At 40.1% G+C, this 17658-nt stretch overlaps 1 protein-coding gene across 9 annotated transcripts in view; it reads right to left on the bottom strand.

Annotated features, from left to right (window-relative positions):
• Positions 1-17658, bottom strand: part of UTRN (utrophin) — an 863547-nt gene that overhangs the window by 415049 nt on the left and 430840 nt on the right. For 2 of the 9 annotated variants that reach the window (XM_068232097.1, XM_068232098.1), the window contains exon 1: positions 9816-10401. The exons of the other annotated variants lie outside the window; for them this stretch is intronic. In XM_068232097.1, the coding sequence (XP_068088198.1) occupies positions 9816-9959 (144 nt within the window). In that variant the 5' untranslated portion in view covers positions 9960-10401. Of the gene's footprint in view, positions 1-9815; positions 10402-17658 lie in introns of those variants that run through there. 9 annotated transcript variants of the gene reach the window in all.

The following is a 17658-nucleotide window of genomic DNA, read 5'->3' as shown; positions in this document are numbered from 1 at the left end:
AAACTTCAAGGGTGCCGAATACTTTTGCAACCCACTGTATATGGAGATAAATATGGCAGCCTCCATATCCCTCTCACTTCAGTTGTCCTTTAAAGTGGAGCTCCACTGCCATTAAAAACAAATATTACATGTCATAGAATATAGAGGCACAAACCATTATGGCTGCGACCACAGTAACAATATCTTTTTGATGGACAGAACATAGTCTTAGTTTTGCAACTACAGTACAGAAAATCAGCATTGAGAGACAATGCATAAAATGTTTTAGTTCCAGAAAAGGTGTCTAATAATATATTGACAAGAATAAGGTGCCATGAAGGCAACCATTGTCCGCTCAGGTGGCAAGAATATTTTGATCCTACTTGGGCAGGAAAGAGCCAGATGGACTGTGGTTAACCATAAAACATACAGGTTCCAAAGGTGCATGGTAACAATAACAAACTACAGGAAGCACTAAAAAAAATAACAAAACAATCGCAACTATAAAATGAAGTGAAAGGAGTGTCTTACATCTCAAGATGACAAAGGCTAGCAGGCCACAAAAGTTATTTTATCTAAAGAGCACGTGATAATGCCTTTCATGGTTTTAAGTCCACCTCTTCGGGATTATTAAGCCACCTCTATGTTATGGACAGGCAAGTGGCAGCTGAATCAATTCTTTTTTTTTTTTTTTTTTGCATTCCTAAACTAAACGTCTAAAACGTTCCTTATATTGTTGTGGTACTTCCATAGATGTTGGTGGAATTGTTCATAGACAGAAGTGGGACATACAATTTATATGTGCACACAACCTCCAATATGGTTAGGCTTCCAGAGAAGGAAATAAGTACACAGAGTGACAGAGGTGTGACTACTTCTCCTCTCGGTTGAGCTACATTCAATCTAAAATTACTGATAGGTTAGTATAATTTGATCCTCCTGGGTTAAGTACTGCTGCCATGACTTTAGTTAACTCTGATTTCCATCTGTGATCCTGACACTGTTCACAATTCAAAATGGTATGCATGAACAACCTGTCTACGGACTGTATCTGCCATGTAAGAGACCAAGCTTCTTATCAGGACACCAGCACCCAATCCTGGCCCTTAGCTACATTTAATTAGGGCTGAGAGAGTGTCACTAGAGCATGCATACTTTTCCTAAATAACTCGACACTAGAGATATAAAAAAAGGTTTTAAGTTTTTGCTTTTTTTAAATAACGTTTTATTGAGTTCTATAATTACATATCAATGGTGAATTCAGTACAAAGTAAGGTTTAAAGTATTTTCAACAACATTTACAGTGTATTATGTGGGCTCTGTATGGTTCAGACTTTATTACTCACAGTGTTCCATCTACAACAGGTACATCCAGCAGTACTTCGTCCACAACCAGGGAAATTAATTTATATCACATATAAATGATAGAAACCCAGAAACACAACAATGACTTCTATATACCTACATGATAAAGATCTGTACATCCAGTTGGTAGCACCTGCTGTATATGCACAAAGGGAAACTTTATTCTTGAAAATATCATCAAAGTTTTACACTTCAGAAGAAGATCTGAGAAGTAGCTGCACAAGTTGGCGTAATTACGTTACATTTGCTAGTGTCAATATCGATTTTTTGCTTGGTTAAGAAGAACAAACCCCTCAGGGCTACAGTGAGATGCAAAATATGTTACAAACCATCCTGTCCCCAAAAACTGTTTGGACAATGACAACTAGTGATGTTTCAACAAGTGAGCGCTCATTTCCATTCATATATAAAGAAAAAGCTGAAATGAGGAGGGAGACATCAGAGCAATATGTGATGTTTACTAAAAGGAAGAACTTTCCATTACAAAGGCTCAGCCTCTGCCTAATGGCGCCATCTACTGGGGCTCTGTAACATTACAACAAAAACTAAGCAGCGTTTCTTTCTCCATTAAATGGTTTTATTTTGAAATCCTCCTACTGCAGACAACTTTGTAATGTTAATATAGAAAAACACTCGGAAAACACCGCTCACTCAGAACAGGACAGTGCTAGGACCAGGATGGCTAAGTCCAAGAATCAGTAATGTTAAAAATATATATATATATATATATATATATATATATATATATATATATATATATATATATATATATATATTCCTTTACTTACTAACAGTGGAATGACATTAATACAAATCAAAATCAAATATCGCTATATTTTCTGTATGTTCACCAAATCCTAGTCTTCCCCTTCTCTATAAAAGTAAGGTTTCCTGTCAATACATCAAAGTGGCATTTGTTTTCTAAGAAGTATTAAAAACAGAAGAAAAAAAACCACAGACACACAGTCAATTATGAAGTAAACATAACAATGATATGTATTGTAGTCCTGATTGTAGTGAAACCAATGACAACACTCCTAAAGGCAATAGTGCTAACCACTGAACTACAGTTTGTTTAGTCTGGTCGCTGGTGGTATCTGTTAAAAACTGCTGCTTGTCCTGTTTTATGTATGGGATGACAAAATCAAGCTCAAAGTAACTAGCCCTTTATCCAGCTAGGTTGGCAAGTATGAGATAACTTTCACAGAGTCTTATTAGGGCTCTTTCACATCAGACAACGCGAACAGGAGCCGTTCTCCTGCACGCGTTGTCTGCCTGCGGCGTGTCGTCGGGTATCTGCGGTGCGACGCAATCAGCGGCGGTAGCTGGTAATTAAACCCGACGGAAAACGCTGGCTCGCGGGTGCGTTGGAGGAAAAACTGCGCCCGGGTGCGTCGGAACCGCAACGCATCGAAACGCAGCGTCGAGTGTGAAAGGTAAAATGAAAGTCTATGGACTTTCATCTTACCTTGGTTAACGCAAACGGCTTCCGTTTGCGTTAACGCAGAAAGTCTGCCCTAATGTGAAAGAGCCCTTAAGGATTTTCACTCGGACAGTCAAAGAAGTTTTAACAGGCAATACAACTGCAAAATAAGAGCAACAGCTGTTCCAGACAGGTAAGCTTGCACCGTTAGAGCAAAATCAAAGTGGAAATCCATCAGACCGCACATGCTTATTTGCAACTCGCATGCGTTAGTTATAACATGATTTCTTATAAATACACCTGAGACGTATTGAGACAAAAGGACTTGAAACTCACTAACAAGTAACCAACGACTGGATATGGTTCAGTTGAGTCTCACAATTAGACACCTGGCAGTGGTCAGAAAAAAACATCATATCAAGAGATTTTATAAGTAGTGAATGGCCATTCTCAACATCACACAATATATATTCTACTGTCAGAGGATCAGTGGTAAAATGATGTTCTCTTATTTGGAGTTTTAATAAGAATAGTGCTGGGGGGCCTGTGGCCCGCATGCAGTCATAGGGCTTGATTCACTAAACCGCGCTAACTCATAGCATGGCCGTGCTAACATTTTTCACGATTACGTGCAAAACCGTTAGCGCAGCCGTGCTATGAGGTAGCACAATTTAGTGAATCAAGCCCATAGAGTGGTAATATACTCGTTTATTGGAGGGCTGGTATATTGACTCCATGCCAATCTGCTTTCATACATCCGGGGGCTTTTTTAAGACTAAACATGTACAAGAAAGCAAATAAGTATCACCAGAGGCTCTGATGCATCTCATTGCTGCTTCCTAATAGTAAATCAGGCAGCTGGCTAACAAAGTACATGGAGGTTAATCTATAAGCATGTAATGTTGTTGCATTGGTAGCCAAAGCTGATCAAATTTCTATTTTGTGCCTCATGAATATGCCGGTTGTCCATGCCAGTTATCCAGGCAAAAATGGCAAATGATAGATTGCAGTTATTTGATCTGTATGGTAACACTACAGCATAACTATTGTTCAAAATAGAGAGATTGTATACCACTGATTTACAAGTTGGCATCCAAGCAGGATTTTCTTGATATGCCAAATGATTCAAACTATGTTTTGATGCGACCAAAGCCATAATCCAAACTTGTTGTATCTCGAGCCCAAAAAAATGAAGGCTTCCGTTTTTTGGGGGGTGTTTATTTTTTTTTTTTGATACTTACAATTGCAAAATCCTTTCACCAGTTGGCTGAAAAGACTTGTTAGTAGCTCAGAAAAGGCGAGCAGTGGACAGAGGTAAGTTACTGAAGTTTGCTTTATCATTGCAATGCATGTGTTATTACTCAAACTAACTCAGTTATCTATGCAAAAGAGCTTCTCTGAGCTATTGGACCAGCTTGGTTGAACTCAGACCTGTTTTCTGATGAGCTTAAACAGCCTAGAAACAGTGAGATACAACCTTAGATAAAACTTCAAATGGTCACATCTGCTTGTTTTACAACATAAACTACAGAGTGTGGATTCTAAACTAACTGTGACAGAATAATACAAAGTTATAAATAAAGCTACCTAATTGAAAATAAAAGACTCTTTTCTGTGCAACTAATGTTCTACTGTATTTATTATCCGTGATATACAAACAATTCATTACGTCATAAGCTTCAGTCCAATACTTTATAAACAGTTATTACAAGAACATCTAGTAAAAGTTAGAAGACATTGGCATGGCATGTTGGAAATCTTCTTTAATTCCCTCAAGCTGTTATGTGGAATTTATAGGTATGAAAGATAGAGGATACTTATTGCTGATTAAAGTTAAGTTATGCACCTGTACTATAGTAGCTGCACTACTATATTATATTTTAAACAGGCTACAGAGCTAGCTGAAATAAGATATGGAGATGGACTTAGAAATATTGGTTAACAAACATAAGCATGCACCAGCACTCAATGCCAGACAGCAGCTGCAAAAGCGCATGACATTCAGGGATATATCCAAAGGCACAACACTTGGAAAGTAAGTTAAGTACTGCCACCATTTATTTGTAAATGAATGCTACATCCATTCTGACTATATGATGCACAATGTTGGCTCACTCCAAATACAGTAAATAATTAATAAATAGGACAGTGATAGTCATCCATTTCTATAGACAGGACCTCAAATATGGCCCCTAACATTACCAATGAAATACACACATTATTCTGTGTTACCGGACACTTATATCAACGCTATGATGTGGCACAAAGTGCAATGAGAGCTGCCTTTCACTAGAGTGATGAAAATAATGTGTCAGTCTAAGCAGTGCTATAGTAATGCACAAATACCATAACAGTATATAATAGAGTACCACAAAGCTGCCTAACATGATTCTATGATAATTTTGTGCAGTAAGATCTCAATGGGTACATGACACTCTAAGGTCATAGTCTGGGCAGGGACAGAATACACTTCTTAAAAGTAATGTCACTAGCAGTTATAACTACTCTAGGACGGCATTATAAAGCTTTCATCTACCGAGATCACTGCCTTGTGGGCATAATTGGGGGAAAGAGGCGCCCTGGTTGGATAAAAACATCTAAAATCAGTTTAAAAACGACAAAAGATATGAGGTAGCTTACATCAATGACGAAATCTCTGTAATTTATACAAAAGATTTTTTATTTAGCACAGGCAACACGTTTCATGGGTCTAAGCCCGCTTCCTCAGGCCAATAGCAGTGCCAAAAGAAAAACATCCATATGGCAAAGGGAGGCTCCCTTTCCCCCAATTGTGCTTAGTATACCCCCGTACTCTCTCCGTACGAGGGTTGGTGACAGACTACCGGTGGCCTACACCCTAGTGGAGGTCTGTCCCCCCCTCCTAAGAGTGCGACCACCTCCAGGTCCTGACCAGGACCACCCCGAGTGGAGTCAGGTTCATTGTCTCCACCTGCTTCCTGTGGTCGGTTGCCTCATGCAACCCTCCTTTGTGAGTAGTATTCCTATTTATGTTTCCATTTGTGAATCATAACATATTGCTCTACTGGGCTACCGTTCTTTTGTCTCCTGTGTCTTTCCTACAGGGTGCTGAGACACCCCGACCAGATTTTCCACTGCCTTGTGGGGTTCAACAAGGACTTCTATCTTCTGAGGAGTTAAGGATTTGTTCTGTTTCTGGGTCAACATAACTGAAGTCAGGTGTGAGGATGAACTTTTTTTTAATTGCAGATATTTCTTACTCTAAATATGGTAGATTCCCATTGCCAGTTATTAGCTGAAAAGATCATTAGGGCAACTCGTGTGAGTAGGGGTGTCATATGTCACACTGATGACATCATTACAGATCCCATCATGCTGGACAACTACAAACCTCCACCCCCCTGTTGTTCTTCTATTGTAGTGCCTGCAGCAGGTAACCTCTTACTCATCTCCCCACCCCTCTCCACAGAATCCACAGAACACAACAGGCTTTCCAGCAGAGTATCTGTACAATAATCATTCCCAAAATGTTCCTAACATTTTACAAGAAAGATCACTCCACGTTACCAAAAGTATGTGCATAGGCTGCATAGTCAAGTATTATTAGGCGCAAAACCCAAATGAACCAAACCCAGGCAACCTCTAAAAGCACAATAAAACACACAGGTTTTGTGAAAGATTCTTAAAGTCCCCTCACCTATTACAAGAAAACAGACTGCTTTTAAGTGAATACATACACAGATCCTACAATGCCCAGATGAGCAAACAAAGAATATCAATTTCCTCAGATGCATGATGACAAATGCATCAAAGCTAACTAAAGAGGATCAAGTTATTTCTAAAGCAAACAGCTCTCCAGAAAGTTATTTGCACTTAAATAGCAAGCATGTTCACTGTGCAATGACACTTGTATTTATTAAATGACAGTGCATACAGATTGGCCTGATTATAATCATCTTCACTTGTTTACCTAAGAAATGAGCACAATGCCTTTGTATTCTTTCACTGTAGTCTCCTAGCTTGGGTGTAAATACAAGACAGTAGAAACCATTCTGCATGAACACCTGGCGTGGGGATACAGAGGTTGCACAGGGTATGAGGCAATACAGGTAGAAGGGGGCACAAGATGGCAACACTCTGAGACAAAACTAGTTGAATGTTAAGCTCATCAAAGAGAAAATGCCATTGTACTTGTGCTGAATTAAAACTTAATCTATTTTTTTTCTTGAAATGCTGGCTTTTTTGTACATTCTGTAAATACAACATAAGACAATTTAAATCTGAATCAGATGGAAATAAAAGTACCCCATGTTGTTATATACAGAAGGCAGTGGGTGGGGAGGGAAGAAGGTGTTGCCCACAGCAGTCAATTAATGTTTCCCTATACTCTTCTGTTTAATCTGTAGTTTAAAGGTTACCCGAGGTGAAATGTGACATGATGAGATAGACATGTCTATGTACAGTGTTAAGCATACAATAACTAGGTTGTGTTCCTTTGTGATTATTTCTGCCTGATAGTTAACATTTAGGTATGCAAATGACAGTTTCTCTCAAGTCAAGACTAGGTTGGACTAAAGGGTAACGCTCACTGATAAGGAATTACAGTCATAAAACACTATACTAGCAGAGAATGGCCTCAATTCACTAAGATCATGCTGGAGATAATAAGGCAAGAGAAAACTTACCTCCACACAGTAAGAGAGTTATCTTTTCTCTTCATTCCTTACGTTACCTCTTCTGTAGTTAATTTAGCTCCTCTGTAATTAAGTTACCTCCTCTGTAGTTAAGTTACCTCCTCTGTAGTTATTTTCACACGCAGTTAATGAACAGCCTGTCTTTAACTCTGGAGTTATTTTAAAGATTAAAGAGTTAACTTAAAGACAGAAGAGTTAACTTTAGGTTTGCCTGAGGTAAAATGTTTCCTGAATACTACATGCCTTATCACCATGGTAACAACTCTAGAAGAGTTATTAAACACAGGAGATAAGCTTAGTGAATTGAGGCCAATGTCTTCTGAGTTCAGGGGGTAGATAAAAAAGTCAATAGATAATGTATTTTAGCTTCTAGCACACTGAAAGACTGTCATCATATTAGACAATACAACCTAAAACGTTTTCATTGCCGATACACAGAAAATAAGTTGCAGGATTCCAAAAATAAGTCATTTTAAGAGTAGGATAGATACAATTGTTTATTTCATTAGTTTATTTTCACCTTAGGTTTGCTTTAACTGGTTCTCTGGCTGAACCCTCTAATGCTGGGTTACACACTATGAGATTTTCTGACCGATTTACTGTCAGATCAATTATTTCCAACATGTTCGATTTGCTTTCCCATCGATTTCCGAGCAATTACCGATCACTTAAAGTGAACAGAAATCGATCGGAAAATACTCTGAAATTGATCGGAAAGCAAATCGGACATATTGGAAATAATTGATCTGACAGTAAATCGGCCAGAAAATCTCATAATGTGTACCCAACATGATGTTTGATCCCTCACTTTCATAGACCTCTCCAGATAATGTAGCCACAATCCCAGAGTGATGGATGAGATCTGTCTATAGACAGATGGACATGTCCCATGGCACGCTACAAATACCAAGACTGCAGATAGCAAAATAAACCTACAGACTTCCACAATGTGGCTCAAGCAGAGGAACAATCATCACTGGGAAACTAACTGTTGCTGTTATGGTGACGGTAAACTTACTTTTTCTTTTTTCTCATAGTACATAGGAAAGTTATTTGATGAGGGATTCAATATTCCACCTGTGGACTACAACAGCTCTCCTGCTAAATAATAGATACTACTTATTAGAAGCACATTGTCTAGCCTGCACTTCATGCACCTGACTACATCTCAGTCTCTGATATCCCAGAAAGGCACATTTTCTGACTCCTTCACTTCCCTTTATTGACATGTAGAACAAAAAGTTTCCTATGCTGAGAAGTATCGATCTATGCCAGCTTCAAGGGACAAAATAAACAAGAAGCAATGACATCAACATTTGACAGCACTGGGAGAAACGCTCACAACTAAAACAATGGCACGTAAAATGTCATCATTATCTCCACGGTGCATTTTACCCATGGCCAATTACTCACCGCTCCTATCATTACCTCCTCTCACTATCTCCTCCAGAATTTATGAGTACATAGCTCCTGTCCCCAATAGATTGCCCTCATTCCACCCTCCTACCCATCTGCAACTCAGCTCACCTTCCTGCAGGAACATATTATTGCTGCTACAGGAAAGATTATCTATTGAAGCACAGTAGGAAGACAGTGACTCCCTGAACTGTAAATTGCAATATACATATATCAGTCCTGCATTTACATGATAGCATTGCATTATTACTAATTCTAAGCTATAATCACAACTAACTAAACATCAAAGTGTAAGGACAGCTCATGTCTACAGAAGATACTACCGTATATTTTTTATATATATAATGCAATCACACAAAAGTTCATATCCATATGCATGAGCCAGAGCTGTAATGAGAAAATAGGCTATTGAGAATTCAAAGCCAAAAATAGTGTTCATTTCCATAAAGAATCAATAAGATAAAAAGGACTATTCAGAATCACATTCATGTAGTAAACAGTGACTGAGCACAGCGTGCAATATACGGTATACAGGCATATAGAATCATATCTGATTGTGGCACTTATTCCCACTCATTCATGATTGTGGCACTTCATTCTCCAAACACTTCCAGTTTTGCTGGATTGAAGAACAGTGACAGCTACCAAATTTAGACAGTTCCTCAGAGCAAGGCAGACCTTGGTAAGGACTCTCAGTGATGGACAATGCTGACATCCACACTTATGGTAAAGATTACCCCATTTGACATGTTATCTGATATGTCCTAATAATAATTAAAAAAAGAACAAACACACATACAACTACCCCACTTGCAACATATGGTTATGGAAGTAATAATTATGTAGTGTGCTTTCTATTAAAAGTACTTTAGTTCACTTTTTATGCCATAAAACGTTGACATCCGACCAGCCAGGGGTGCTATAAGGAACGCAGCTCTCCCGCCCTCTGGCCAACTTACCTTGCACAGTTTCTGATATCGGGGAGAAGAGACTGCCATCCTTTGCAAGTGGTGCAAGAGAACAACAACTTTCTGCAGAGATGTTCTCACCACAGCCATCATTTTAAGTTTGCCACACTTCTGGAGGCACCTCAGAATTTGCATTATAAATGAAAAGCGGCAATCATTCCCTCATGGTCACTGGACAACCATTTGCCAGCTGTCTGAGCATGCTCGCTTCCAAACATATAAGGGAAGAAAAATGGCTTTAAGGAGACCAAAGCCTTCGCTGCTTGGAAAGACTGCAGCCGATTGCATCTCCTAACTTTGATTTCCTGAAATCAAATCCTTACAAGCCAGTTACGGTGCAGGCAGCCAGAGGCAGGAGCTGAGGCATCCTCGTCCAAACGGTTGCTTATCCCAGTGAAAGCCATTCAATAGGATGTGCCTTTAAGGATGTAGATGTTAGCATTGCAACACATTGAAGAGTCCCCCTTGTAGAGATGATGAATACACAGACAGAGTTAATTCCACACAGAGAATTGCTAGTGAAGGGCAGAGAAAGGCAGAGCTGCTTGCACCCTTCCACTGAACGATGTGCTTTCTCCCTCAGCTGGTCTCTGACTGAATGCAGCTCCACATGAGTGAATAGCAGGCTGGGATAAATCTTCAGAGGAGACCTGAGAGATAGTTGCTCTAATTCCATTTGCCATACGTCTAATGCTAATTAATCATACAAAGCCACAAGAAGGGATACAGAGAATAAAGCAAGAGAGGGCATGACTGAGAGAAAACATGAGTTCAGTGATTATATGAATAAATAACTGCTTTATTAAAGCTTTCTCTGAACTCAGAACTGCTACTAATCTCCCTTCCAATGATGTTCTTTGGCTGTAGAGAGCGCAAGACACTTCAGAAAAACAAATATATGTTTTATTGCTATTATTCTAAGTGAGCTATAGTAAAACAAACTCAGATATTACTGGGCTGGGGCAGATAGAGAGGGCAGTGACCCGGGGCACATTGCCTCTCAGGAAAGCTCATTTTGTGCCTTACAATCTTAATTAAAATATTACAATACAAATGTTAAGTTCTGTAAGGCATGACAGCTAATGCTGGGGCAGAATACAGACATTAAAGAGTGATAAGACACATGCAGGTGACAGGCTTGTAAATCACACTAATGGTGCCCATACATAGTACATTTTTTAGATAATTTAGTTTGATTATTCTATTAGATCGAATATAAAGATTTTAGCAACATGTCCAATCGCATTTTTATTGAAAAAACAGTATAATCGTTAATTTTTCTTGATCGAAAAAGATTTTTTACTTTCATTTGGTTTGATCGTTGTGGTCGAATAAATGGAAAATCGATCGTTTTTTATTGTACCGTGTATGGGCACCATTACAGTCAGGTGTGTTTATACAACATTCTGGTTCCAGGTCCTGCATGCCAAACATTGGCAGAGCCCACAACTGTCTTTCTTTTGGAAGGGACTCCCTCTATCTTCCTTTGGTGTCCCTGTATTCGGTAAAATGTACCGACAAATATAAGTAAATATATTTGTCTACTACAAAGAGTCTTCAGAAAGTGGTAGACCACCTGAGGTTCAGCTTCCACTTTTTTTGCTAGTTTATTTTCAAAAGTAGATTTTAAGAAATAATAATGAGTGGAGAGATGATAAAATGCTGTCTATGCACCTTCTGATGTCCTTGCAGATCGCAGTATGCTAAAATCTGCCACGCACAAGTGTGGACAGGTCCTGAGGTCGGTTACAGAACAGATTGGTGGCAACGCACAAGTGTGGACAGGTCCTGAGGCCAGTTACAGAACAGATTGGCGGCAACGCACAAGTGTGGACAGGTCCTGAGGCCAGTTACAGAACAGATTAGTGGTAATGCACAAGTGTGGACAGGTCCTGAGGCCGGTTACAGAACAGATTAGCGGTAACGCACAAGTGTTGAAAGGTCCTGAGGTCGGTTACAGAACAGATTGGTGGCAACGCACAAGTGTGGATAGGTCCTGAGGTCGGTTACAGAACAGATTGGTGGCAACGCACAAGTGTGGACAGGTCCTGAGGCCAGTTACAGAACAGATTGGCGGCAACGCACAAGTGTGGACAGGTCCTGAGGCCAGTTACAGAACAGATTGGTGGCAACGCACAAGTGTGGACAGGTCCTGAGGTCGGTTACAGAACAGATTGGTGGCAACGCACAAGTGTGGACAGGTCCTGAGGTCGGTTACAGAACAGATTGGCGTTCAGAAACAGGCCTTCAGTGATCACTGCTTTATCAAGCGCTAATCCATCTGGCTGTCATCCAAACAGGAAGTGATGCTTGAGCACACTTCCGGTTTTAAAAATACAGAAGTGTGCGGAAGCATATTGTAGAAACACGCTTTCACGCACGCGCGCCCCAACGCCGCCACCTATATTTTGTAAACCACTTGCGTCGCCATAGGCTTACATGACTGCCGGCGTGACGCAATTTTCCGAAGGTCAGAGCAGGAGCCACAGGTTTTTGCGTGCGTTAGATAGGGCACTTCCGGCACAGCGTACCACAATGTGGGTAGTATGAACTGAGTGGATTGCCTCTAGTAACTAAATGCATAAAGCAGTTTTAGTTTTGCATCTAAGCAGGAATTGATCACAGCAGCAGTGAGCATTGACCTCAGTCACTGACAGATGCTTCCGCATGATCCTGCAGGAACATTAGTGCTGCTTTTACTTAGCTTTGTAACTGTTACACTCCAGTAAGCACACTAGGCTAATGGAGAAAAGTAGTGGATAGCATTGTTTTTCTGCTTTGCATGCACTAAAAATCCTCATGTTGCTATGGAGGTGTATTATAAGTAAGAATGAAATACAACCTACAAAAAACATCACTGTATCTTTGGAAACTGAAAATTCACAGTTGTGTTTAAATAAAACTTTTTTTTTTAAATGCCTTGAATAAAAGATGACCTGATCACATTTCTCAATCTCATTCTACAGTATGTGACAATGTGAAGGTTCCCAAATGAATGTAAATGAGCCTGAAGTCTAGGCTGACCTCCCATAAACACCTGATAACAGCAGCATAAAATGTGCACTCAGAAACGACAGGCTGTCTGCTGCTGCTATGCTTGTTTCATGCACAGGGTATCAGTTTAAAAGGGCGCCACCGCCTATGTAAAAAGGACACTGCCATAGACTTCCATGGTATTTGCCACCATTAGCAGCTACTGTATGAGCAGCGAAATGGGGAGCTGTTATTTTATTACGGCTATATCACGGAAATGTTTGCTACTACAGTACAGGAACAAATCTCTATACTATAAGCCCTTCATTTTGCAGCTACAATGATCTAATTGAATACCATTTATATCTTTATATCTGTATAACAATATGACGTGGCTGAAGAGAGGAGAGAGCAGGATGTGTCGCTCTGCTGGAAGCCAGAAATGTATGATGCCCTGCTGCTGCTAGATTGGTTTGCAGTATAGGCCAAAGTTTGGATCTTTGGGAGGAAGGTAGGTCCAGGGTTTTGAGGGGGCCTCCGTAGAGTTCTAGGTATGCCTCTGCCAGAGAAGTACTTTGCTTTCACCTGTGACTCTAAGCCAGCCTGTCACAGAGAAGATAAAAGAAGAGAGAAGCCACAGGATGAGGCCAATCAGAGTTGCCACAATGCTTCCCTGTATTTTAACCCCCTCACCACTGAGGGGTTTTTCCCTTATGGACCAGAGCAATTTTCACCTTTCGGCTCTCCTCCCATTCATTCGCCAATAACTTTATCACCACTTCTCACAACAAAACGATCTATATTTAGGTTTGTTTGTTTTTTTACCACCACTTAGACTTTCTTTGGATGGTACACTTTGCTTAGATTTATTCTAAATTATTATTTCCCAAAGATTTAATCCTAAATGCATTGTACAGGAATAATAAGGAAAAAAAATCATTATTTCTCAATTTTTGGCTATTATAGTGTTACATTAATACATGCTACTGTGAATAAAAGCAGCACATTTTATTTGCCCCCTTCTCCCGGTTATTATAAAGTTGAAATTATGTCCCTAGTACAATGTATGGCGACAATATTTTATTTGGAAATAAAGGTGTATTTTTTCAGCTTTGCATCTGTCACTAATTACAAGCAGTTACTTGAAAAAATAATAGTAATATACCCCATGACATACATATTAAAAAAAGAGTCCCTAAGGTAAACTTTTTATGTATTTTTTTTAAATGTCATTTTTTATATTTATATATACTTTTTTGGGGGGTAACTATAGGAAAGCTGATGCCAGTGGTCATTGATCACAGGCACTTAAAATTGTGTTCTCATTCACTGGGCCAGATTTATCAAAGCATTACCAACATTTTATTCTTAAGCAGTTCTAACCAGCAGAAGGAACAGTTCTGCATGGGCATCATGGTGGCATAGTGGTTAGCTCTCACGCCTTGCAGCGCTGGGTCCCTGGTCCAAATCCCAGCCAGGGCACTATCTGCAAAGAGTTTGTATGTTCTCTCCATGTCTGCGTGGGTTTCCTCCGGGCACTCCGGGTTCCTCCCACATTCCAAAAACATACAGATAAGTTAATTGGCTCCCTCTAAAATTGACCCTAGACTACAGTACTTACACTACATAATATAGACATATGGCAATGGTAGGGATTAGATTGTGAGCTCCTTTGAGGGACAATTAGTGACAAGATATATATATATATATACACACACTGTACAGCGCTGCGTAATATATAAATACTAAATAATAATAATAATGATAATGAGAAAATTCTTAAATTCTACTTAATAGCAGCAGTTTAGCGTGAAATTCTAGAACTGCACTACAGTTAAGAAAAGTGCAATCCATTCCTAAACTGCCGCAGATTAAGAAGTGCTTAAAGAAAACCTGTACTGAAAATTAAAAGTCAAAATATCCATACACAAGTCATACTTACCTGCTGTGTAGTCTATTCATCAATCTCTTTCTCCTCTCCTGTGTCCTGTTTGCCCACTGTGATCAATGGAATTCTCAGTCCTCCATTTTGAAAATGGCCATTACCCTATAACAGCTTCCTGGTCAGCACACAGTTAAACTGTAATATCGCCCACTTGAACCATAGGGAAACATGGACACATCAGTTCTCCTCTCAGCTGTAACTGACAGCAACTGATTTATAACTGACAGCAACTGATATATTTCAGTTCTGACAAAATGTTGTCAGAACTGGCAGGGACGGATCTAGGGGGGGCAAGCGGGTCTCTTGCCCCAGGCGCAGTTAGTTGAATTCTTAAAAAGGTGGCAAAATTTGGATGGTGAATGGCAGGTGCAATTTGGGGCAACTTGGTCTAGATCCGTCCCTGAGAACTGGAAGGGATCATTGTCAGAAGAAAATGGTGAGCTTCTGAGAGGAACTGATGGCAAGGTAACTATGTAATGTTCATTTGAAGTTACCTCATGTGTTTATTTTAAATCATTTTACTCAGTACAGGTTCTCTTTAATAGCACTTCTGCACAGCTTGAGCAGTGCAGGATACACATGATTGGTGAAGTGCTCCCCCTGCTGAATCCTGGCAAGGAACACACTTGACAGTTTTCATGGGCGTTTTCTGCACAGAAAAACTGAGAACTCATGTTAATCAATGCGCTAGTTCACACGTAATATGTTTTTCACGCGCAGAAAAAAAACTGACATTCTGCATGATGACTCTGCACATTTTGTCCATTTTCTCTATCAATTACATCAGCTGCTGTGAAAAAATGCACACGTTTTCCTGCATCAAAACACACTTGGTGTGCAGAAAAAGTATGCAGAAAAACGCGCGCAGAAAACTGAAAGACAAGTGTCTTCCCTGCCTCAAGCTGTTCTGTGCTTAACCCATCCAGCACTGAGCATTGATGCAATACAGCAATTTCACTCACGCAATGCACTGTCTGAGAAACCTTCCTAACTCCACATATTTTATAACAGTTTAAGAAGGAAACTGCACTATCTAGTGATTTCTTAATATGGCTGAGATAGTTCTGCACAGATTTCTAAAAACCTACCAATATTTGGTCTCAGACACTCTTGATAAATGTCTTCCACTGACCTGTGCACTAATGGGAGCACACACAGCCGCAAGTATGGCGAAAGACTTATATCTACGCCCGTGGAACGGGAACAGTCCTCCTGCGGGACTTAGATATAGGGCCTGATTCACTATTTGGGGCTAACCTAGTTAGCACGCCTTAAGGCTTTGGGCGTGCTAACTAGGGAGCTAAGTAGTTAGCAGGCACCAAGCTAAATAAGATCCTGTGCAAACAGGTGCGATGAAAACGGCGCTTCGTATGCGCCTATAAGGTCGCATTGGATGTGCCCTAAACGTCGCATGGGTGCGACGTTTAGGGCACATCCAATGTGACCTTATAGACGCATAGAATGCAGTGTTTTTGTTTCACGCGCACCGTCCTTTGTGCGCGGGACTTTGCGCTTGAGCGCTAATTAGCGTGCTCAAAGTGATTTTAGGCGTGGTAAAGGGCTTTTCCCAAGTGTGCTAACAGTTAGCACCGCTTTGTGAATCAAGCCTTTAGTGTTTTATTTTCAACAAGTGATTAATACAGAAACAGCTGTTACTGCATCGGGTAAAAAAAAAAAAAAGAGGTGGACTGATCAAAGTAAGGGTCATTCTGGCTTTTTTTTTTCACTTTTGGAATTTACAGCAGAGGCCCACTTTAAGTGACCCTGAGGATATGCATACGCATAAGGACCTAGGTCCTAAAGAATTCAGTAGTTTTATCTTTTTCTATATGCTGATTCATACTAATGGCATGATAGCTATTTATTTCTTCTTTCTGCTGCAATCTCTTGCCACTTTTAACCACTGCCCAGTGTCTGTACAACCATTCGGAACCATAATACAGTCTCTGAAATAAAGCACAGTGTTGAGCTTTAGAAAAATGACAAATGAGGAGTAAATGTCATGTTTAAAAGGTCTTTGCCATGCCTAAAAGGCTGCACGTAGCAGTGACCATTCCTAATGCTTTTTTTACAAGCCCTGTTGTCCCTCCACCCCTTCCATAGCAACAGAACACAACTCTACCCTCAAGGCTAGGGATGTGTCCGTACAGCATCATTCTGGGGGATTGTTTCTCGAACCTCATTGGGCGACAATTATCGCATGTGTGTACTTGAGGAGATCCCAAATCAGGGTTTTACAGAGGCCATAGCCACCGCCAGGTATTTTTGTTCAGATAAAGACCTGGCCGGAGCCCTCTTACACACACACACACACACACACACACACACATATACACACACACACTTTCTACACACACACACACACACACATATACACACACACACTTTCTACACACACACACACACACACACACACACACACACACACACACACACACACACACACACACACACACACACACACACACACACACACACACACACACACACACACACACGTAATGGTGCATACGTAATGAGTTTGAATGGCATGCAGTGGCTTTTATATTATTGTAGTGGTGGCCATAGATGGCACCTAAACGAATGCTGGGTTATAAATCTATCAAGTGGTTTAAATTTTCAAAAATTACATTACCAACATCAATCCACCCCATCAGTCATGCCAGATTTGTTCTAATCTCCCTGCAATACGCAACTGGCAAGGGCTTCATCTGAGTTTTTCTATTCTAGGTTCCCTCCTACTATACTTACTGAAATGGGAAAAATGTGGGTGTTATTCATAAAATAGCCTGAAAAGCAGATATATATGAATGCAAAGCTTTGTAATAAAGAAGCAAATCGAAGGTAAATGCCAGTCATCCTCAGGTGAAATTATATCCTGCTGCAATATGGCTCAGTGCATGAGTCAGACCACCC

The sequence above is a fragment of the Hyperolius riggenbachi genome, chromosome 4 (genome assembly GCF_040937935.1).
Source record: "Hyperolius riggenbachi isolate aHypRig1 chromosome 4, aHypRig1.pri, whole genome shotgun sequence".
Taxonomy (NCBI): domain Eukaryota; kingdom Metazoa; phylum Chordata; class Amphibia; order Anura; family Hyperoliidae; genus Hyperolius; species Hyperolius riggenbachi.
This window is presented reverse-complemented; position numbering and strand designations above follow the sequence as displayed.